The 21,492-nt window shown below is 49.9% G+C and overlaps 2 protein-coding genes and 1 long non-coding RNA gene across 8 annotated transcripts in view; 2 read left to right on the top strand and 1 right to left on the bottom strand.

Moving 5' to 3' along the window:
* PCNX3 (pecanex 3) overlaps positions 1–6,207 on the top strand; it is a 48,326-nt gene extending 42,119 nt beyond the window's left edge. Inside the window, exons 32-35 of the mRNA XM_080986143.1 lie at positions 9–283; positions 1,181–1,377; positions 2,427–2,854; positions 5,502–6,207. Coding sequence (XP_080842269.1) covers positions 9–283; positions 1,181–1,377; positions 2,427–2,854; positions 5,502–5,699 — 1,098 coding nt within the window. The 3' untranslated portion in view covers positions 5,700–6,207. The remainder of the gene's footprint in view (positions 1–8; positions 284–1,180; positions 1,378–2,426; positions 2,855–5,501) is intronic.
* Positions 1–21,492, bottom strand: part of LOC308466046 — a 170,293-nt gene that overhangs the window by 95,325 nt on the left and 53,476 nt on the right. The gene's annotated exons all lie outside the window — the stretch shown is intronic.
* SIPA1 (signal-induced proliferation-associated 1) overlaps positions 7,539–21,492 on the top strand; it is a 35,325-nt gene continuing 21,371 nt past the window's right edge. The window contains exons 1-2 of one of the 6 annotated variants that reach the window (XM_080986193.1): positions 7,539–7,665; positions 12,511–12,641. The gene's annotated coding sequence lies outside the window, so the exon portion shown is untranslated. Of the gene's footprint in view, positions 7,666–12,510; positions 12,642–15,103; positions 15,273–19,184; positions 19,462–21,492 lie in introns of those variants that run through there. The other 5 variants (XM_080986197.1, XM_080986192.1, XM_080986194.1 and 2 more) reach the window with 5 other exon arrangements.

Below are 21,492 nucleotides of genomic sequence, written 5' to 3'. Positions count from 1 at the left end.
TGTTCCAGGTGAACCGGGAATGTGTGCGGGGTCTATGGGCCGGGCAGCAGCAGGAGCTGGTGTTTCTCCGGAACCGGAACCCCGAGCGCGGCAGCATCCAGAACGCCAAGCAGGCCCTCCGCAACATGATCAACTCCTCCTGCGACCAGCCCATCGGATACCCCATCTACGTCTCTCCCCTGACCACTTCGTACGCCGGCAGCCACCCGCAGCTGCGCTCGCTGTGGGGGGGCCCCATCAGCTTGCACAATATCTCCGCTTGGTTCATACGAAGCTGGGAGAGGTGAGGCTCTCCCTTGTGTTGCAGGAGGCTCCATGTTTCCCTGTGGCTGGGATGGGAGATACTGTGCCCCTCCCAAATCCTGCGGGCCTCCAGCTAGCATGGCTAGTGACTAGGGCTGATGGGAGTTGGAGGTCAGCAACTTCTGGGGGTTTGCAGGTTCCACTCAGCCATGAAGCTCACGGGGTGACCTTGGGCCAGTCACTGTGTCTCAGCCTAAGCTACCTCACAGGGTTGTTGTTGGGGTTAAGTGAGAACCCTGTTCGCCACCTTGAGCTCCTTGGAAAAGAAGGTGGAATATAAATGCATTTTTTTTAATTTAAAAATTTGTTTCTGGTTTTTAAGCAAATACCTTTAAACATTCAGTAGTACATCTGATGGTGTTTCTTCCATCCATTGACTTTGGACATAAGCTTACACATTCAGTGCTCAAACATATTACTTAACATAATCTCTCCACTGCACAGTTGGTATAACAAAGTCTTGATTTTGGCCATTAACATAGTTTAAAAAAGGGGTACACCTTTCTTGGAAGGTGCCTCTTTTCGTTATGCCTTTAATTGCCCTTCTGTGTCTGGCGAGACCCTCAAACATCGCTGTATCCCACATATTATTTATCCATATATTTAGGGTATTTCAATCTGGCTCTTCCATTGTTGAGCAGACCATGTGGCACTCAGGAAGAAGCCTACTAGTTCTCTGTGGTGCAGGGTGGAGCCTGTTTCTGAAGATAGCAGGGTAAAGGCAAGAATAAATGCAATCAATAAATAAAATTCAAGGTTGGGGGGGGGGGTCTTGGCAACTAGAAGGACAGGGTGGGCAGTAACCAGCACAGCTATTCCCTTTGCTTGCACCCCCACCTGCTCAACACCTGTCCCAATTTCATCCTCTGTTTCACAGGTTGCAGAAAGGCTGTGGGGCTGGTTGCAATAGCGGAGGGAACATTGAGGATTCGGACTGCGGTGGTGGCTCTTCCTCCCTCAGCAATAATCCCACCGTGCACGGGTCTCAGGCTCCTGGGAGCACCGCTCACAGTGTGGGCACAGGGGCTGCAAACCCCGCCGAACCAGTCATCACCACTGCCCAGCCTCAGGCAGGTAAGGAGGACTCTCCCCCCCCCCACAGATGCGACATGGCTTTTGGTGAAAGAATGGGGCATAATGGGGGTGAACACAGTGGGTAGGGGTGGGAGTCAGAGAGGACAAGGTTTTGGAAACAGGAGGAGGGCTGGAATTCCAGCAGAAGGAGAGGCTGCTGGATGGAAAACCTGCAATAGCACACACACACACACACACACACACACACACACACCACACACCTGCAGACACTGTCGTCGTCTTCTTCTTTTTCTTTGTTAAATATTTTTTATTAATTTTCAGTTACAAAAATCTAACACGTGCCATATTATAGTAATACAAAATAGCAATACCAATTCAAATACAAATCAATTACATAGCCAAATATAAATTTTGTGTGGCTTCCCACGTGCTGTACTTCAAGGTCTGATTCCCTTTAATTCTGCCTCCAGACTGTTGCTCGAACCAAATACAATCCATTCTTGATAAAATCCCTTATACCACAGCTACAATGATTAACTTCAGTTCGCATTAACACATATAGTAATTGGTAAATTCGCAAATGAAGTTCTCCTTTTTTCTTCCTGTGCGAGGTTTTAACTTCCATCAATTGTTCCTTTTGTTCTTTATCAAATATTATGTCCAAATTAGTTATTCCTGATCTCCTTTGTGCCTTACGGCTTCTGTTGACTGGGAGTTACTCTGGAGAGGTCACTCTCTTTGTTCCCACTGCAGACACTGTCTTTGACCATGGAAGAAGAACATAGCCAACTGACAGCCTTTTAAAACAAAAACAAAATTTTATTGGTTTTAAACATATAACCATTAAACAGTTATCCTTAAGTACATGTAATGATGTTTGTTCTATCCGTTGATTTCAGACATAAACTTACACGCTCAGTGTTCAGGCATATTTCTTAATGTATAGCCATTAACAGGCTTATCCTCCCTGAATTTTGTCCTATGCCCTTTCAATAAGAAGGCTCGGTGTGTGCTCAGGGCTGCTCGTCCCTTGGGGCTTGTCCTGTCACATTGCTGTGGTGGCCACGTTGCTGTTCTTATCTCTGCAGAACTAGAGTCCGGCCTTCCTCTTCCTCCGAGCCAAAGCTGGCTGGTCCAGCCCCAGCCGGCAGGCCCCTTGCTGAGCCAGGGCGAAGGACGGCCCCCACCTACGCCAGCTGCATCGTGGCCCCCCGGTCCGCACTTCTTGGGAAGCCAGCTTTCCTGCACCAGCTCCTTGGCTTCTGTGGCTGAGGGGCCGGGACGTGCCCCTCTGCCTCTCCGCCCGGGGCTCGGGGCCCATTCTGCCTTTGCCTACGAGGGCCTCTGTGGCAAATGGAGCCTGCCTAGCCGCAAGGGACTGAACGGGCTGGGCGGGAGCGAGAGCGACGTCCCCCCCGGAACACCCTCGCCCCGCACAAAGGACAACGCTGCTCTATCATCTCCCGCTGTGGCTGCGCTGGGGACTCCAGGTGTTGGTGGGAGCCCTAAACCTCAGGTGTGTATCTGCTCACCTCCATCCATTTTTAATAGACTTGCCTTGCCTTTACAGCCTTGCAGAGAGCCAGCAGGAAAGCTTTGCCCTTCAGCTGAAATTCAGTGGGCTGCCTGCCTGCCTCCCTCCCAGTTATTTCCCTTCCTCTTTGTACCCTGACATATCACAAGAGGGCAGATGTTTTAATAGCCTCGTGGATTCATAGAGTTGGAAGGGACCCAAGGGTCATCTAGTCCCAACTCCCTGCAATGCAGGAATCTCTGCTAAGGCACTTTGTGTTTTCTTTCATTGTTATGACCCATCCTGGATCCCGCTGCACAGAAAGATATAAAATTAAGTAATAAACAAATGGATAAAATGGTGGGAAATAGCCAGTCTGGTCCCTCTGCAGGACAGCCAGTTCTTTCGAGTTTCTGAAATAACAAGGAATTGGTCTTCAGCCATTGTCCCTTCTGCCTGTTCTATAAACATCTACCCAGTGTTCTTTGGGAATTCTAAGAAACTGAAAGATCAGTGCCATTTCGAAAGGTCAGTCCGCCATCTTGATCCAAAATGGCACCCAATTCATCCAAGCATGGATAAGAACCTGCTGCTTGATCTCAGGAACCATCAGGCAAAAGCTTGGTTACGATAAGGAGGCAGCTGGCCAACAGCATGTCACACCATTGTTAAAACATCTGCACGGGCTGCCCATCTGCTGCTGAGCCAGGCTTAAGGTCCTTGTGTTAATTTACAAAGCCCCCAACCACTTAAGTCCAGCATTCAAAATTCGCCAGGCACATTTTGCACCTGGCTATCAGCCACTTGCGACCAAGTGAAGACATCTCCACCATCTGGAGGTGCATGCCTGGGGTCTTGGGGTCTTGGCCGTTTTTACACACCAGCAACACATCCTGTCGAATTTTATCTGTTTATATTTTATCCCGAATGAATTTCAAGAACCAAAAAGTTGTACTGAATATGACTTTTGAGCCACCTGGCCCAAAAATGGCAACTAGGCATTCCGTTTTGGCAACCATAACCCTGGTTTAAGAAGCCGTTCGGCACCTAGCTTATATACCTGTGTTTCTAACACTGCTTAGGCCCAGGGTATTCAGGGATATCCCAGCTCAATCACTGAGATCATCTATAGGAGCATCATTGGTTGTTCCCCAAATTGGTGAGGCTCATTTGACAACAGCAAGAAATCCTTTAGTCTCATTGGCCTAGTCCTGTGGAATGTTCTGCCAAGAAGAGTATTTTAGTTGTGTAGTATTTTAGTTTCTAGCCTTTACTTTTAGATCGCTCTGATATCTAACAGAGGAAGGATGGTTTAAAAATATTTTGATAAAATAGTCAAATGTCAAATTCAGCATTCTGAAGTCAGATCGCCAGCCTAGGAAAAGCTGCTCTTCTGTGCTGCCAGCCAGTACCAATCTTAACTGGTGGGTGGGGCCTACAGCTCAAGTATGGGGAATCTGCTCCCTCCCTGCCCCATACTTGCTGACCACTTGACTCATGGGAGTTGGAATCCAACAGTTTGGAAGTCCAACTGAAGACATTGTTGTCTTAAGCTTTCCCTGTTGTGTGGTCCAATCCTTTATGCAATACGAGGGGTATACCTGCAGAAGTTGTTTCATTGCTTTAGAGCTTGTGAAGCCGGCTTTATTGGCTTTAGAGTTTGTCAAAACGATTTTATTGCTCGTGCTTTTGTGCGCTCATTGTTTATCGAATTGATTTATATCCCTCCCTTCCTCCCGAAGGAGCTCAGGGTTGTGGACACAAAGGTGACAAAACATTAAAACGATTAGAGCTCTATTTAGTTACATCTGCGTTGATGAATTTATGCTGGGAAGTGGCCCATATATAAAGACAAATAAATAACCCTTGGAGGGCAGTGCAGGTTCCTCACTCGTGCTTTAGGGGAATGTTCGGGAGGACCTAATCTCAGATATGATGGCTATGGCTAATGAGAGGAGAGAGAGAGAGAGAAAACAATGATATTCTTCCTTCCCCACCCCAGCCAGGTGGCTGGGCTCAGCGTGGTGCCATCCTTAGCTCTGCAATCCTCTTAGAGCTAATGGAAAGCTATTAGGCCAACTCCCCCTCCCCCATAAACAATAAGGAGGGGGGTGTATTTTGAAGGTCAGGAGGAGGATTTGCCAGCCATTTGCAGACAGTGTGCATTGTGGTGTCTGGATGAATCCCTTGGGTCCTAACCTTGTCTCCCTCCCCCCAGCTCCAACCACAGCCGCATCCTCTCCCCTCCCCAACTCTTTGTAGCTCAGGCCCCTTTCTGAGGCCAGTTGGAATTCTGGTATTCTTTCCATTCAAATCCCCCCAGCGGCGTAAAGAATCAGAAAGTATAATAATTTTGGTACTGGTTTACAGGGCAAGGTATTAAAGGGTAAAAAACACACACCCCAGTTTAACCAAAAAATGGAATAATACCAAAGCCTGTCGTTCTCCTTTCCTACTGGATAATTTTTATGCCAAAGGATGTTTAAGATGAAAAGTGAAATCCTATGCAGGTCTACTCAAAGGTCGTCCCCATTGAGTTCAGAGGGGCTTAATCTGTCCTGGGCAGGCTTGTAATACGAATCGAGTACTGTTTCTCTAAATATGTGATATACTAACGTGGACGCCTTTCTTCTCTCCCTCTCTCTCTCAGCCCTCTACCCCAGGACCAGTCCCTGAAGCCACCAGCGACTCCACGCCCCCCTTCGTTCCCCCTCTGGAACCATCAACAACACCTGGAGGGAACTGCAGCCCCCCAGAACCTGCCCCAGTTGTGGCCGAGTGGGAGAGGCAGCGAGAGGAAGAGGAGAGCCCAGCAGCCGTGCAGCCCCTCCTAGAACACCAGTACTGAGTGGGGTGGGGCTGTTTCATCTTCTACAGAATTACGGGCTGGTCCCGTTTGACTCTTACTCTGCCGCCCCCCCTTTTTTTGGGGGGGGGGAATGCACTCTGATTCCGCTTTCCCTCATTCAGGACCATGGACAGCAATAAGGGGAGTGGGGGCTGCTCCTTTCATGCCCTGCTACAGCCTTCTGTGCCCCCATTTCTCGCCTCGCCTCCCTCCTTGCCTGCAGGGGCAGGCTCAGTCTACCCAAAAGGTTAGAGGAGGGGGGAGGACCCCATGCACTGCCCCCTTTTTCTCTCCCACAACCGCTGCACAGGGACCCACCTTGGACACTAACTTTGTACTAGTGACACTCAAGGACATTTTTCTTTTCTTTTCTGCCGTTGTTCCTTGGGGATATTTTTGTTTGTTTGTTTGTTTGTTTTTATTTTCCTCTTTACCGCCCCCTCCAATCCCTGGATCCTGGATTTTTGGTTGGTATAAAAATTAAAAATGCAGGAAAAAAAGACGACAACAGCCATCCACCTGTGCATCATGTTTTGTAACTTGCGGTGGGTGGCGGGGAACCAGATATTTGCGTGAGGATGGAGAAGAGGGGTTGTGGGTTCTGCATCTCCTTCACTGGTCCCTCTTTCCTTGAGTAAGAGAGCAGCTGCTTTCCTCCTCTTCCGGGGTGAGGTTCTGCCCCCCTGCGCCTCTTTCAAACTGGTTCTGGTTTTGTCGGCCCTTCTTACAGGCAGATCATAGTTGCTCACACCTGAGACCTTTTTAGAAATCCGCCATGTACAATGGAAAATCAAGGCAGAAGTGGGGGGAAGGGGAAACTTGAGAACTGATTCCACACACACCACCCTAAATTTAATCCCAGTTGCAAAGATGGGGGCCTTGTTTGCCTAGGAATGGATGGAGAGAGTGTCTTCCTGCTGGGGGGGGGGGGAAGGACTACACCTGAACCTACCTATGCCTTGGCAATGTGAAGAAGAGGAGGTGGTTTTCTGTGCTAGAGTCCTTACCAACCCCAGTTTCGTGTATGTTTTGGGAACTTGCCTTACCCTTGTTCTTCACTCTTGAGCAGGGGTCAGCAACCTTTTTCAGCCGTGGGCCGGTCCACCGTCCCTCAGACCTTTTGGGGGGCCGGACTACATTTTGAAAAAAAATAATGAACGAATTCCTATGCCCCACAAATAACCCCGAGGTGCATTTTAAATAAAAGCACACATTCTACTCATGTAAAAACACACTGATTCCTGGACCATCCGCAGGCCGGATTGAGAAGGCGATTGGGCGGCATCTGACCCCCGGGCCTTAGATTGCCAACGCCTGCTCTTGAGCATCTTAGTGTGTCATGATGGTGCTGATTTGCTCCCTTTCAGGGGGGCGGGGTATTCAGGGTGGGTGACTTCAAAGCCCTCGCCTCCTGGAGGAAACGTAGCTGTGTTGGCCACATAAAACATTCCAGATGGATAAAACAGGGGGTGTTAATTATAAACTGTTTGGGGGAGGGGGGAGAATGAGGGCTGCCCTCTCCCCCGTCGTGGTGAGCGCTCTCTATCTTTATCACCCTCAAAATCACGGCGCTAACTCAAGTCTTGGCGTTGTTTCCGCGTGGGAGGGAGCGGTACTCAAAAGAACTCTGCACATGTTCAGAATCTCTCTCCTCTTGTCCTGGAAACGAAAGAAGCCGTGCTTTCCTGCTAGCCGCCACTCTTCTCCCCCCCCCCCACCCGCGCGCTTTGTGAGTCCTCCCTGGCGTTGTGTGACGCCGCAAAGCGCCCCCTCCTTCCTCCCCAATCTGGGTCTCTCCGCCCCCGATTGAGAGGAGGAAGGAGGAGAGGGCGGTGCCAGGGCCGCAGGGAGCGGAACGGGGGCGGGCGCCCGGCCGGGAGGGGACACGCGGGGCGAGCGGCGGCGGCGGCAGCAGCAGCAGCGTCCGGTTGGGTTGCAGAGCTGGAGCGCGGACGGGCGTGGAGAGGTAGGCAGGCGGCGGCGGCCGGGCCAGTTCCGTCCTGTGCGCCCTGGCCGCGCGTCATGCGCTCCGGCACGTGGATCGGGCTCCAGGCGGCGGCGGGCGGGGAAGGAGAGGGAAGCGAAGCTGGCGGCACCTCCGCCCTGACTGAGCCCGGGGGGAGAAGCCGTGGTGGGTAGAGGTGGGCTGGAAGGGGCAGAGAGAGAGGCGCTTTTCCAAATCAGGGCTTGCCGATTCTAACGGGGCGGAGGAAAGATGGATGGGTGCTGGTCTGAATGCATTGGCTGCCTGGGAAAGAGATCGCCTCCATTGAAGCGTTTTAAGGACATCCTTCTCTCTCCCCGCCCCGGGAAACGCAAGCGAGGCAAACTCCCCGGTCGTAAAGCGCGCAGCGGGCGTTTTCACACAATACCGTGCACGTTGCGCCTCGTTGCGCCCTCAAATCCCAGCACCGAGAAGAGGGCATTTGCGAGGCACGCGCGCACACGGACGCAACCTGCGCCAGGAGCCGGGCTGTTACATAGAGCAAGGCGGACGGGGCGCGCACACGCGCAGCGCAGGCGCTCACCCGCAGAACAGGCTCCCGGCTCCCCGCCGCCGCCGCTATTGTGTGACAAAAGACCCAACTCTCCCGTGCCTAAGCTCGGCTTCGGGCGGGGGCTTCCTCCCGGTATACGTCAAGACAGGAGGCAAGGGGTGCAAGAGCATGTGCAGAGTGCTCTTCTCGCTCTAGCCGGCGGCCATGGTTGGGCAGCCACTCGCAGGCAGGATTCCCTTTGTGCGTTTGATTCCCCCAAGGAGCTCCCCGCTCCTTTTATTCCTACAACAACCTTGCGAGGTCGGTTAGATCTGAAAAGGAAGTGAAGGGCCCAAGGTCACCCAGAGAGCTTTGTGAAGCTGCATCTTCCCCAGTTGTAGTCAAGGCAGTCATAGTCTGTCCACCATGCTGGGGATATAAACTGGGAGCCGAAATGTTCCCATGGAAGTGAATCTAGGAAGCACCACTTAATGATGGGAACTGCAGCAGGGACACTGCGAAGACGTTGATATCTAGAGGCCTCTGTTGTTTAGGAAGGAGATGGAGTGGCCTGAACTCTGTATCCATCTCTAGGACACTGCTGGCTGCTGTGTTTAGATTTTGTGACCCCCCCCCCAGTACAAATCATCTACTCCATCACACCCTTCAGCCTTTGGCAATGCTTAAGAATATAGGCAGCTGCCTTATTGCTGGTCAGATCATTTGGCCATTGTCTGCCCTGACAGATGGCGACTGCCCAGGGTCTCAAGCACTGCAGGTTCACCTGTTTACTCTGACCTTTAGGGAATGAAAACTTGGAGCATCTGCATGCCGGACAGGTGTTCTGCCTCTGAGTTTGGTCCCTTCCTGATACCCTTCAGTTATTAATGGTCCTTACTTGCAGTTGTCTGAGAACATCTGCTTGGAGATCTTGCGCTTGGCCATCATCTTATGTCTTGGGAATTTAAGTGTCAAGAGCACACAGCACAGTTCAGCAGTGCAGGAGCAAGGAGACCATATATAGATATAGATATACCGCTTCAAATTTCGGCAGCTAAGTGGTCTTGCAAATCCCAAGGGAAAAAAATATTCATGAGAAATACAAAGTCCGCATTCAAAACTGAATAAGACTGATAGTGCTACTAATAAGAACTCCACATTTAAAGTAACGTAATTAAATACCTCCAAATATGTCAAAATGCAACGCAAACGCAATATAGCATAAAAAGTCATAATTACCCAAAAAAGTAATAGAGTTGTCAGACGTATTCACTTGTATTTTCGCACTTCACACAACTAATTGAAACACACAATCCACAATCACTTAGTTCTCTCCTTGCCCACACCATTCCATGCACTCAGTTCTCACTTCAATAAAACACACCCAACATTGAATTAACAAATAGCCAATAATCCTGTACAAAGGAATTGGGCCCGTTTTATGCCTGTGAGGTGTGAAAGTCTCTCTGCACCTTCACACATATAGTTGAATGCACAAAGTCTCCCCAGGAACAGAATTTCAGATCTCAGGGGAACTTGCACATGTGCAAAGGCCCCCATCCTACAGATGCTTGCAGATGTCAGAGTAGAGATGGACATGGGAGCTAATAATTGCCCAAACAGATCTATAGATGCATTTACACCTGTAGTGGCTTCTCTTTCAAGCATCCTTTCCTTCCTTGGAGGTTCACCAGAGGCCTGTTTTTGGCCTACAGCTCTCATCTGCCCCAGCCAGCACAGCATGGCTAGGACAAATGGGAGATGTAGTCAAACACATCTGGAGGGCACCAGGTTGGTAAAGGCTGGAATAGGTGATTAAACCGGAGGGGGGGCATTGGCTAATGTTGGAGCCATGGATGGAATCACAGCCATAGGATGGAACCTGGAAGACTGAAAGAGATGTTCAAATGCTGTCAGGTGGTTTGCAGGTTTCATGTTGTACCTAGGTGAGCTGGGAAGGAGACACATAAAATAGGTTGATCTCCCTTTTTACATAAAATAAAATAAACATAAATTCCAGTTGTTACCTAGATCTATTTCCATCCTTGGACAGCACAGGCACGTTCCTTGGCAAGTGGAGGAAATGGGGAAACTAGGGATCTTTTGGAGATTAATTTTAGATCGTGTCTCGGTTAAAAAAAGAAAGCAGAAACCAGACTGGTTTGCTTTCTCTCGTAGCTGCAGAGAATGGCCTCTTGGAGAAGGAAGTCCCATCTTCAGGGTGGTCTCAGCACCTCTTCGTCCAGTTTAGGATCCTTCTGTAGAACAGCTAAATTTGGTGTTTTCCAAGTCGTACAAAAAGCAAAGGTGGTCTTGTCGGCCCATAAGAAAAATGTAAAGTGATTAGGCCAACTAAAATATTGCAAAATAGTGTGCAAGTTTTGAATTCCCCAGAACTCTTCATCAGGCTTGAATTGCTAGATCAGGGACAGGGAGACTTAGGCCAGGGGGCCAAATATTGCCCGCCCCCCAACATTGCCACACCCTCCTTGAGTACCATTGCCCAGCTGGAGTATGTCCTTCAGTTGTGGTGATGCTTCTTGCTTGCCACAATGGAGGGGTGTGTGCACGACTTGTAGAAACCTCTGACATCCACATGAATGAATTTTGGAATGCAGCCTCCTGTACAAAGGTAAATCCAGGGCCCCACCCACTTTTACCTCTGGGATTTGGTCCTTGGGCCGAAAAAGGTTCCTCACTTCTCAGCTAGTTGGGAAACAAAACAGGCATATGGGAGTCACATCCATGGCTCTTCCCACTTTTGCTTCTGGCCCTGCCCACCACTGGCAAGTGGCCAAGGGAACATGCCTAGGAGCCATGATGGCTCCTGAAATCTCCACCATCTGGAGGGGCATGCCTGGCGATAATTGGATTTTGGCTGTTTTCGCACACAAATACCCCATCCTGTAGAATTCTCTCTCTGGAACCAAAATACCTTTTCTGTGCAGCCTGAGCAGGAGCAGTTACCATTAAGGAAAAAGAGGTCTGAGTAGGCCGATAGGTAGGTGGACTGTCCCTGGATCAAGTGACTCTTTTTTCCATTCTCCGAAGTTCTTAACTTAGCTCAAGGTGGTCATCTGAACTAGCCAGATGTTTAACTGAGAATCAATCACCATTCAGTTCATTATTTCAAAAATAAGACTTTAGCGTTATATAATAGTAATAATAATAATTTATTATTTATACCCTGCCCATCTGTTGGCAGTTTCCAACAGAATATTAAAATACAATAATATATCAAACATTAAAAGCTTCCCTAAACAGGGCTGCCTTCAGATGTCTTCTAAAAGTCTGGTAGTTGTTTTTCTCTTTGACATCTGGTGGGAGGGCATTCCACAGGGCGGGTGCCACTACCAAGAAGGCCCTCTGCCTTGTTCCCTGTAACTTGGCTTCTCACAGGGAGGGAACCGTCAGAAGGCCCTCAGCACTGGACCTCAGTGTCCGGGCAGAACAATGGGGGTGGAGACTCTCCTTCAGGTATACTGGACCGAGGCCGTTTAGGGCTTTAAAGGTCAACACCTACACTTTGAATTGTGCTTGGAAACGTACTGGGAGCAAGTGTAGGTGTTTCAAGACCGGTGTTCCCTCCTAGGACTTTGTCTTTCCACCCCACCGGTCCTCCCTATCCCCTTTTCCTGTTTGTCTCTGTCCTTCCTAAAGTGCAGCTCCCAAAACTGGACCCAGGTGAGGTCTGGCAAGTGCAGATGTGAGCCACCCTCCCGATCAAAGCATCTTTAAAGTTGGGAGAGGCTGGCGAGGGCAAGGGTTCTTTCATGGCTTTGGAGGAGACACCTCGAAAGCAAGGAGCAGACATGACTGAATCCAACAGCTGGCCCCAGCATCTGTGCGCCTGCTTTAAATTCTAAATTAATTAGTCTAGCATAGGAGGATGTGGTTTTAACTAGTTCCTCATCCGCGCCCCGCCCCCCCCACATGTAGGAAGCTACTGAGAATTTACGGAGTGGATCTGCTCAGTGCTGAGGTGCAAGACTTTCTTCTGGTCAAAGCCTCTGCCCTGTCGTCTCAGATTGCTGGGGGTCAAAGGTCAGAGTCTCCCATCTTGGCTGTTAACTGGCCACCAATCTCAGGGCTGACTTCCTGGTGGTCAAAGCAAGTTTTGAGGTGGGGGCTTAGCTTAACTTTTCTGCTGGTTATTCTCAGCAATGAAATATTTATTCAGAGGATTTGTATACTTTTCAAGGGGACCCCGTACATGAAATGATTATTATTTTTTAAAGCATCAGTCACAATTCTACAGCAGCCACCCCAAAAAAGCAGGATGGGGGAACAATCTCATTTTGTAAGTTCTGTTTCTGCTTCTCCCCTCTCTTCAGGGCAAATGGTTCTTCAGATTCCCCCCCTTGGTTGCATTTTGGGGAAGGAGGGGCCGGATGGTGGCAGCTTCTGCAATGGCATTTAGCATCCAAATGCTTCACTTACAATAACTTTTCAGCAATTTTGTAAGGTAGGTTGGCGCTGTTCCCATATTGCAAATATGGGGACTAAGGCTCAGGCAGAGCAAATTGCTTAAGTTAATTAATGAGTTGAATCGGGGATTTAAGCTGCATCATCCCAAGTGATCATTCCAAGCTGGGTTAGGTACATGGGAAACTGGTCCAACCCTTTGCCCTACTATTGTCTATGCCAGCCTTCCTTCACCTGATGCCCTCCATATGGTTTGGGCTACAACTCCCTTCAGCACTGGGCAGTATAGCCAGTGGTCAGGGGTTATGGGGCTTGTGGTCCAAAGGATCTGGAGGGCTCCGGATTGGGGAGTTCTAGCTTGCTCTGACTGGTCATGCACTCTCCAGGATCTCAGACGGAGGCAAGTAAAAAAATCCAGATATTGTGGGGATTGTATCTAGGACCATCTATATGTAAAGCAAGCACTGTGCCACTGAGCTACGGTGGCCCCCTGACCTGCTAGGGGTTAATGACAGGCCTCTGGCTCTTGTTTTAACAACCAGCACTTTTGCCTATTTGTCCTAAACCCCAGGCATCCTGTGGCATTCAGTTCCACAGGACAACTGGGGGGTTCTTGTTCTTTGTTGTTGTTAATACAAGGGTTTCCAGACATTGCTGAACATCTTCTTTTGCATCAACCCCAAACATCTGCAGCAATGGCCAGGAATGAAGAGAGCTGTAATTCAGCAACATCTGGAGGGCCACAAGTTCCCCGTCCCTACAAGGCTATATTATTTTCTTTGGCTTTAAATCTCTGTACAGCCTCTGGCGTGTATAGATTAATGAGGTTCTGCAAAGGCACAGCAGACAGAGAAGCACGAGAGGGCTGGGAGACCAAGCGTGAGATCAGCCTCGCTCAGAGGCCTGTGGAGATAAGCAAGTGATCTTTTTCAGCATGCAGCCTCTCATCCCTGATGGATTGCAATAACCTGACCCAGGGCTGGCTCTGGGACTGAGAGTCTCCTCACTATGGTGTTGACTGGTGGGTTGCCATCCTGTGTGGGTTGAACCCCGGTGATCACAGCTGGCGATAGAGGCAGGCAGCATTGATCCGTTTGGGAATGGGCAGCCCAGCGGAAAGAGTCTCCCTCTGAATTAACCATCCCGATTCCTCAATCTCAATCTCCATTCCACGCCTGGATTAAGACCAACCCCTGATGAAAGGTTGTGGTAGCAAATGATGGAGAAGACCATTCTGTGCCCAAGACCCAACTTTCCTGCCAGAGGACACTGGGCTGGGCTGGAATCAGGGGTGAGAAGGCACCAGCCCATGGGTCAGACTTGGTCAGGGATTTGAGGCTGGCCTGCAAGGTTGTTTTCCCCAAACCATGCTCACCTGCTCTGCATCATATGCAATTTCAGGTGTGGGGCTGTTTGAGACGTGGTTGCCAGTACGGCCAGGAAGGTGCCCTCCCCATTGTGTATTGGCAATGAAAACCCAAAGTGAGAGCTTTGCTAGCAAACTCCCCGTGCAAAGTTTGTTTGCAGAAAGCTGTTGGGCAGTAAAACTGAAGCATTCAGTGTTTTAAAGCACTGTGTAGGGCTTCTCGCAAGCCTGGCATCAAGCTTTGAAGTCCCAGCTTTGGGACTTCAAAGTACCCAATCACCTGAGGGGATAGTGACGCCAGGCAGTTGGCAGGTGGACATCCCACCCACTTGTGGGATTTGGCCCGTGGGGCTGAGATCCGGTAAAGATCTGGCCTGCACAACTGAAAAGGTTCCCCTCCAAACCGTGCTAGATGGACAAAGGGGAGAGGGGGTGGGGACTTGAGGCCTTCCCCTCCCACCGCAAAAGGGGGCCTCCTGAGTGGCAGGCCACTCCCCTTGCGTTGCCAGCGCTTTCTCAATGCCTCCCTGTCCGCATTGCCAGGCCGGCTGGTGGCTGACGCAGCCCAAATGGCACTCTGTGGCCTTTCCCTGCCCCCTCCACCTCCAGCCTGGCAGAAGGAGAAAGCCCCCTATTCATTGCTCCTGGAAATCCAGCTGCAAAGGGACGCTTTGGCCTTATCGGAGCAGACCCAGAGAGAGAGAGAGAGAGAGAGAGAGAGAGAGAGAGAGAGAGGAGTGGGAGACTGGGTTGCAGGACGTGGGTCTGATAGAAAGCCAGGCCACACAGTTGGGACCCGGACATAATTTCCCCTCCCCTCCCCCATCCACAGTGGATCCCATTTTTATGGGATGCAAGAAAGGAAGCTAGCGAGTTTTTCCTTTTAGGTAGGATGGGAAAACCCTCTAGAATCTTGTTATATTTGGGGAACTGGGACTCAGGCCTGCAATGTGTGCTAAGGCCCAGTGCGGATCTTTCTAGTGAGGAACCCGCACTCACCACTTTGTGTGTGTTTGGTGATGGGGGGGGGCAGATCTGCAGCTAAGGCCCAGCTCTTTCCTGAGGAAGTTACGTGAGAGAGTTGCTGTGTGTGTTTGAGGGATTGGGGGCGGAGGGGGGTAGAGAAGAGGAAGAAACACAAAAGCAGCTGTAGCCGAGCTGCCGTGTGTTTGGGGGGAAGAGTCTGGTCTCCTGCTTGCGCCACACTTCCTGCGCTACAGGAAGTGAGTCACCGCGCCAGCGCTGTCAGGCCACTGCGGACCGCTACCTCCCCCCCTCCAAAAAAGATACCGGTTCTCTGGCAGGGTGAGGGGCGACCGTTATTCGGGAAGGGATCAGGGGGGCGCACGACGGGATTGTTTTGCAATGGGGGGAGGGAAACGGGGAGGTAAAAAGGGGGCGCTTCCGTGCATTTGAAATGGACGAGGCCTCGCCGAAATGACTGGGCTCTTTGCCCAAGGACCCTTCCTTTTGCCTTCCTCCCAAATGCTTCATCGTGTCCCTTGGCATGTTGGTGGGGGTGCCTATTTCCTGTTGTCATCTACATCTTCCTCTTTCCTTCCATGGCTCTCCAGCCTTCTTTTTCCTGCCTCCCCCCCCCCCCCCCATGCCTGCCATCGGGTCAGCCGCTGCTGAATGACTTTAGCCTTCTGCCTCATGTCTGCTTCCTTCCTCGGAAAGCAAACTTTTCCTTCTCTCAACAGCCCTAAGATGGCAACTCCCCTCGCCTACTTTCGTGGGGCAACTGCCTGGAGCCTGAGATGTGCTGGGAACATTGGGGGGGGGGGGGGCTTTTTTATTTGTACCCAGTTAAGTTTGCCCTGGAATAATTTCCTGCGGTTGCGTCTGATCCTGATTGGCAGCGGGTCTTGTGGTTTGCTTGCTTAATGCGTCCGGGGCAGTTTGCTTGTCAGATTCTTTTTTCCAAGTCTCTTGCATTGCTCTGTTTGGGATCTTTGGGTTGTGAGCAGCGGGGCCAGCAGGATTTTATGGGTCCAGTACACTATATGTAGGTTGCGCACACGCACACCCCAACCCACTCACAAAAGTGGGTGGAGTTGCACAAAATTTGTACATTCTTTGTGTCATGCACAAATGGATGCCCTCTTTTGCAGGCGGGGTGGAGGGCCCAAAAATAAACCAGTGGCCACACACCTAATGAAATGCTTGATAGACAGAATGTAGACAGGTAAAGCTTTCCCCATAATTGTATTTCCATAGTAGAAAAAGCTTAGCCTGCTTAATTTTTGACAGCACACAGAGGCACAAGAAACCTGCTTTCCCCCAGTGCCAACCCTAAATAAAAGCCTAGGCTGAAATTCTGTGGCCATTTATCTGGCAGAAAGCCCTGTTAAAAACAAAGAGACATATACCGGTTCTGAGTAGGTATGTACACCATTGTACAGCAAGTTAACTCTCCAGTGAGTGCCTTGTCTTTAGCTCCTGCACGGCAGGAGACATAACAGAGTTCTCACATTTTGTGTTTACCATTGAGGGGGTTGGTGGGTTTAACATTCACCCACACTTAGTAATATTTTCAGAAAGTAACTTCTAGGGAGTACCTGATCTCTGATGAGCCCACCACAGGAAAGAGGCATCCTGGTTGCTAGGATAAAAGGGAGCAGAAACTACAGAGATTCCAAGGTCTGGGAAATGAGACAAAAGCAGGAAAAGTGTGCTAAAGGGGAGAGGAAAACAGTAATTCATTACCTGGATGTCAGGTGGGTGGAGGGTCCTGCCTTTGGGCAGGCACCTGTATTAGACATTCCTCCCAAGTTTGTGGGCCTTGTTTTGCAGTCAGAACCTATAACAAAATGCTGCCATGCATCTCCAGCTGCTAAGGTGGGAATGGGGAAACTGCGGCCCTCCAGATGATGTTAAACTCCCAGCTCCCATTAGCTGCAGTCAGTGGGGACGGTGGTTTGGGATGGTGGGAATGGTCATCCTGCAACATCTGGACGGCCACAGAGCAGGTAGCAGTTGATGAAATTGGGGTCCCTGCCAGGGCCTTGCAGAGCCAGGCAGAGGCCCAGGCCAGGTAGATAATGTGCCCCCCTTTTTTTTACCCTGGGGATAACTGAAGTCTTATAAATAAGTAAGTTTGCCCCAGTGTATCCCCTGCAATTTTGAATATGCTGACCGAGGCCCCCTTTGGAATTGGAGGCCCGGGCCAAGTGGCCCATATGGCCCCCCCTCTGTCTGGGCCTGGTCCCTGCCTGAGAGAGCTGCTGCCAGTCACAAGAGTAGTTAACTTCTTGACTAGATAGTCTGACCTGGCTTAAGGCAACTTCCTATGTCTACATTGTGCTAGAGGACTCAGGTTTTGTGTTCCAAGTCCTGAACCTGAACATTTAATAGATGGTTGTTATTATCCTTATGTGTATACTGTCCTATACTCATAGATCTTGGGCTGTTCACAAAGTAAAATTCCAATACAACAAACACAAAATACATAATAAGAATAAGAACCAAAAAAATCCCCAGTAATCCCCACTTCCACAACGTATTTAAATGGCATCAGATGTTAATTAGCCAAAGGCCTGGTTAAAGAAGAACGTTTTCACCTGACACCTAAAGATGTATAATAAAGGCGCCAGGGGAGAGTGTTCCACAGATGGGGAGCTACTGTAGAAAAGGCCCATTCTCATGTTGCCACCCTCCGGACCTCTTGTGGAGAAGGCACCCAAAGATGGGCCTTGAAAGGTAATCTCAGGGTCCAAGTAGGTTCATATGGGGAGAGGTGGCCCTAGAGGAGGAGGAGGAGAAGAGGTTTCTGGAGACTGGGGAAGGAAAAGCTTATCTTTCCCCATTTCCTTTCCTTTTTTCTGAAAGTACCCCTGTGTAGTACTAACAGGGGAGTGTTTTCATTTTTAAAGACTGTGGCACTCATTTCCCCCCATCCTACTTGCCCCTCCAAGATACTGACTATAATTTGCAAGTTCTTCAGGGCTTGAGCAAGGCTAATTCCCTCTTCATAAACACATCCCTCAGTTCCATGCTGAATTTCTCAACTGACACCTCAACAATCCACACATCCTGGAAACTCACAGGTCCTCCATTTTTTGAGTTCCTCTGAATCCTGGGAATTGCAGTTTGCTAAGGGTGCAGGGAATTGTAGCTTGGGGGGACACTACAGTTTCCAGGGTTCTTTGGGGAAGCCATAACTGTTAGATGTGCCATAAATGTGATTTAAATGTATGATGTGGACGTGACTGTGCTGAATTCTGTTTATGTGGAATAAAAAGAGCACATGGGGGGGGGGGGGGAATCAATGTGTGTTTGAGCCCAAAGTAGTTTTTTTCATTTGGTTTACAGGTGTGGGGGATGCAAAAATCAGTATGACTTGTTAGAATCGCTTGCTGACGCTTCATCAGTTCTCTCCTTTGCACCCACGCTGAGGTGTGATACAGGTTTTCTCGCTTTCTCTTTGCATGTATTCTCCCGCTGCCCGCTGTGAAATTTCCCCATGCATAAGAATTTCCATTTTAGAACATTTCTCATCTTGACTGGATCTTATCAGAAGCTCTTGTGCTTTCTAAAAATGCCCACCAGGGAAACAACAACAGCAACAACAACAACAATAATAACAGGGCCCTGACCAGCATTTCAGCCCCCCAGCTTACTCTCCTTAGTAGAAATATCTCTCATTTTTTAAATATATGTATGTATGTATTTGTTTGTTTTTGTTTGTTTATATATTTATGTTTATATATAAGGAGCTCAAGACAGTTCTCCCTTCCCTTGTTTTAATCCTCACAACAACCTTGTCTGAGAGCAAGAGCTGGGCCAGTGAGAGATTCATGGCTGCGGGAGGATTTGAACCCGAGACTCCTCAGTCCTAGACACATCCGTTATGCTGTGGTGTTCTCAAAATATTTTACTAATTCGTCCCCCCCACCAACATCTTCTTTTCCCGCCTTTGCAGCTCAGGGTGGTACATAGTGGTCTTCCCCACCCACCCACCCGCCAATCCCAATCCCATCTTTCTCATTGCAACAACCCTGTGAGGTAGGTTAGGTTGGGAGTGACTGTCCCAGCTCACCCCCCACAGACCTTGCACTTGATTAGGGATTTGAATCTGGGCCTGCCCCGTCTTTGGCTACATTCCTGCCATACATTTAAAGCCCTGTGATACCACTTTAAAAAGTCATGGCTTCCCCCAAAGAATTCTGGGAGGTGTCGTTTGTTAAGGGTGCTGAGAGTTGCTAGGAGACTGCTATTGCCTTCATAGTTCCCACAGAGTTCCCTGTGACAGGGGGATCAATTGTTAAACCGCTTTTGACAATTGTGGCTCTGTGAGGGGAACAGGCCTTTCCTAACAACTCTCAGCACCCTTTAGAAAACTACAGATCCCAGGTTTCCTATGGACTGTTTAGAAGTGGCATCGTAGTGCTTTAGGTTTATGGTGTGAACGTGGCCCATGTCTGGCACTCTCTAAACACTACATCACACTTTGAAGTGAGTGACGCTTCGGCACGGTGTGGCATGAACAAATGTACCTATAACTCTGTATGTGTGTGATAAAGGAGGGAAACCATGTAAAAGATGTGCTGCCTAGAGAAGGACAGCAGAGTGGAGTTTGGAGCTACTCAGGAGTAGGGCTGGGCGATACCATTTTTTCAACATTGCGGTGTATCACCAGCCGAACATTGCGGTTTGGCGATATGCCGCAATGTTGAAAAAACATGCTGCACTGGCCTCTGTGAGGCACCTGGTGAAATTGCCCCAGTTCTCACCTCAGGAACTGAGGCGGTTTCACCCTGGTGGTTACAGGTTGGGACCACGCAGCTTGTTTGCGCAGCAAAGCTGAGGGTCCAAAAGGTTCCCCCTCCCCAGCTAAGACAGCCCCGGCACTCACGGGCAAAGCATCGGGGCTCCTTTAACTGCTCGCTGTTGGGAGTGCCAACCGTGCTCCTCACCTGAGCAGTTTTACCCCGCCACCAGTTCACGGGGGCCAGCGCTGGGCTGGGGGCTCCTTTAACTGCTTGGCTGAGGTAAGGGCAGCTGCGCACGCCTCAGTCGAGCAGTTTAAAGATGCAGAGGGAGGGACAAGGTGTATCAGCGCCTCACTGATACAGCTTGTTTCTCCCTCTGCATTGTATGATGGAAGAGTGTAATGGCAATTTTGTTGTGAGCTAAAAATGGTTTCTCTTCTGAGTTTACGCCAATAAAACTCAGAGACAAGAGGAGTTAGGTGTCCATTGTTGTTTATTGCTAAGCAATAGGTTACAGTCCAATTGTTTCGCAAAACTGCAACACTGGGTCCATGCAGCTTGTTTCTCCTTCTGCATCATACGATGGAAGAGTGCAATAGTGGTTTCACTCAGCAATATATCACTGGTGAAACTGCCACTGCTCCTGAGTCCGTCTGCTAGCCGTGTTGCTGGAGGAAGGAACTCTTGACACCCCCCCCAGCAGACACGGCTAGCAGAGGGACTCAGGAATGGTTGCTGTTTCACCAGCGATATACTGCTGAGGGAAACCGACATTGCGGTCTGCTCCTCATACCGGTCCTGGGCGATATATAGCCCAGGCCTACTCGGGAGCACAGAGTGCAAAAGTGGGTTGCAAGCTGTAGTCGATGTGGCTTGAAAAAGCTCCCACCCCCCATTCGAGTTCCTGTGAAATTTCCCTCCCTGGTCGAATGCTGCTTGCTTCTGTCTCTGTCCACCAGACACAGTTCATCCTCTTCCCTCTAATCTTTCTCCTCATGCCTTGATGACAAGAAGCCATGCCTGTGCTTTGATCGTTTGCAGAAGTTTGGTGTTCTTCCACTTCCTCCTGCTTGTGGTGCTGAAGTGGAGCGTGTGCCTCTGGCCTCTGGGCTGCTCGCTTAAGAGTTGCCATTACATGTCACCGCAGCGTGACTTGGTCCTTCCCACTGGGGTCAGAGGCAGGTTGTTGCCTTCCCCGGCCCGGCTTCCAATCAGTGTATAGTTTATTTTGGGGCGAAGGTGGAAGTGAGTTAAATGGGGTTAGTGATTGTGCAAAGCGCATGCAAGACCAAGGCCGGGTATGCTGTTATTTTTGCTTTCCTCGGAGTCTGGGACAGGGCCTGCCGCAAGGCAGTGGGCAGGGGGACCTGCTTTGTACCCAGGTCCAAATGCCACTGCCCTCCAGCTTCTCCCACCAAATCTTCCATCCCTGCCCCAAGCTGGCCGGTTCCTCCAAGAAACAGGCCTCTGGCTGGGTGCAGGGCTTGTTGGGCTGCGCCATCTGTACAGGGTAAGGGACAGCTGGGCACCAGTTCCTCCGATGGTGATTGGGAGTGACAGCCCTCGGGGGTGGGGTGGGGAGGATGCTCTGTCAAACAACTAGGCTAATCGGCTCTTGACAGAAAGGATTTTATCCTACATGGGGTGTGGAGCAAATGGAGCCCTGTTTTTGCTTTAATACTGGGGCTTGGCAAAAGAGCAGGGCCGAAGCACAGGTGAGAGTGTTTCTGGGTATATGCAGAGCGAAGAGCATCATTTGATGCTGAACTCTTGGGTAGAGGAACCGCTTTCTTCCAGGTGCTATGCAAAGT

This window comes from Podarcis pityusensis, assembly GCF_964106645.2.
Source record: "Podarcis pityusensis genome assembly, chromosome: 16".
Lineage (NCBI taxonomy): Eukaryota > Metazoa > Chordata > Lepidosauria > Squamata > Lacertidae > Podarcis > Podarcis pityusensis.
This window is presented reverse-complemented; position numbering and strand designations above follow the sequence as displayed.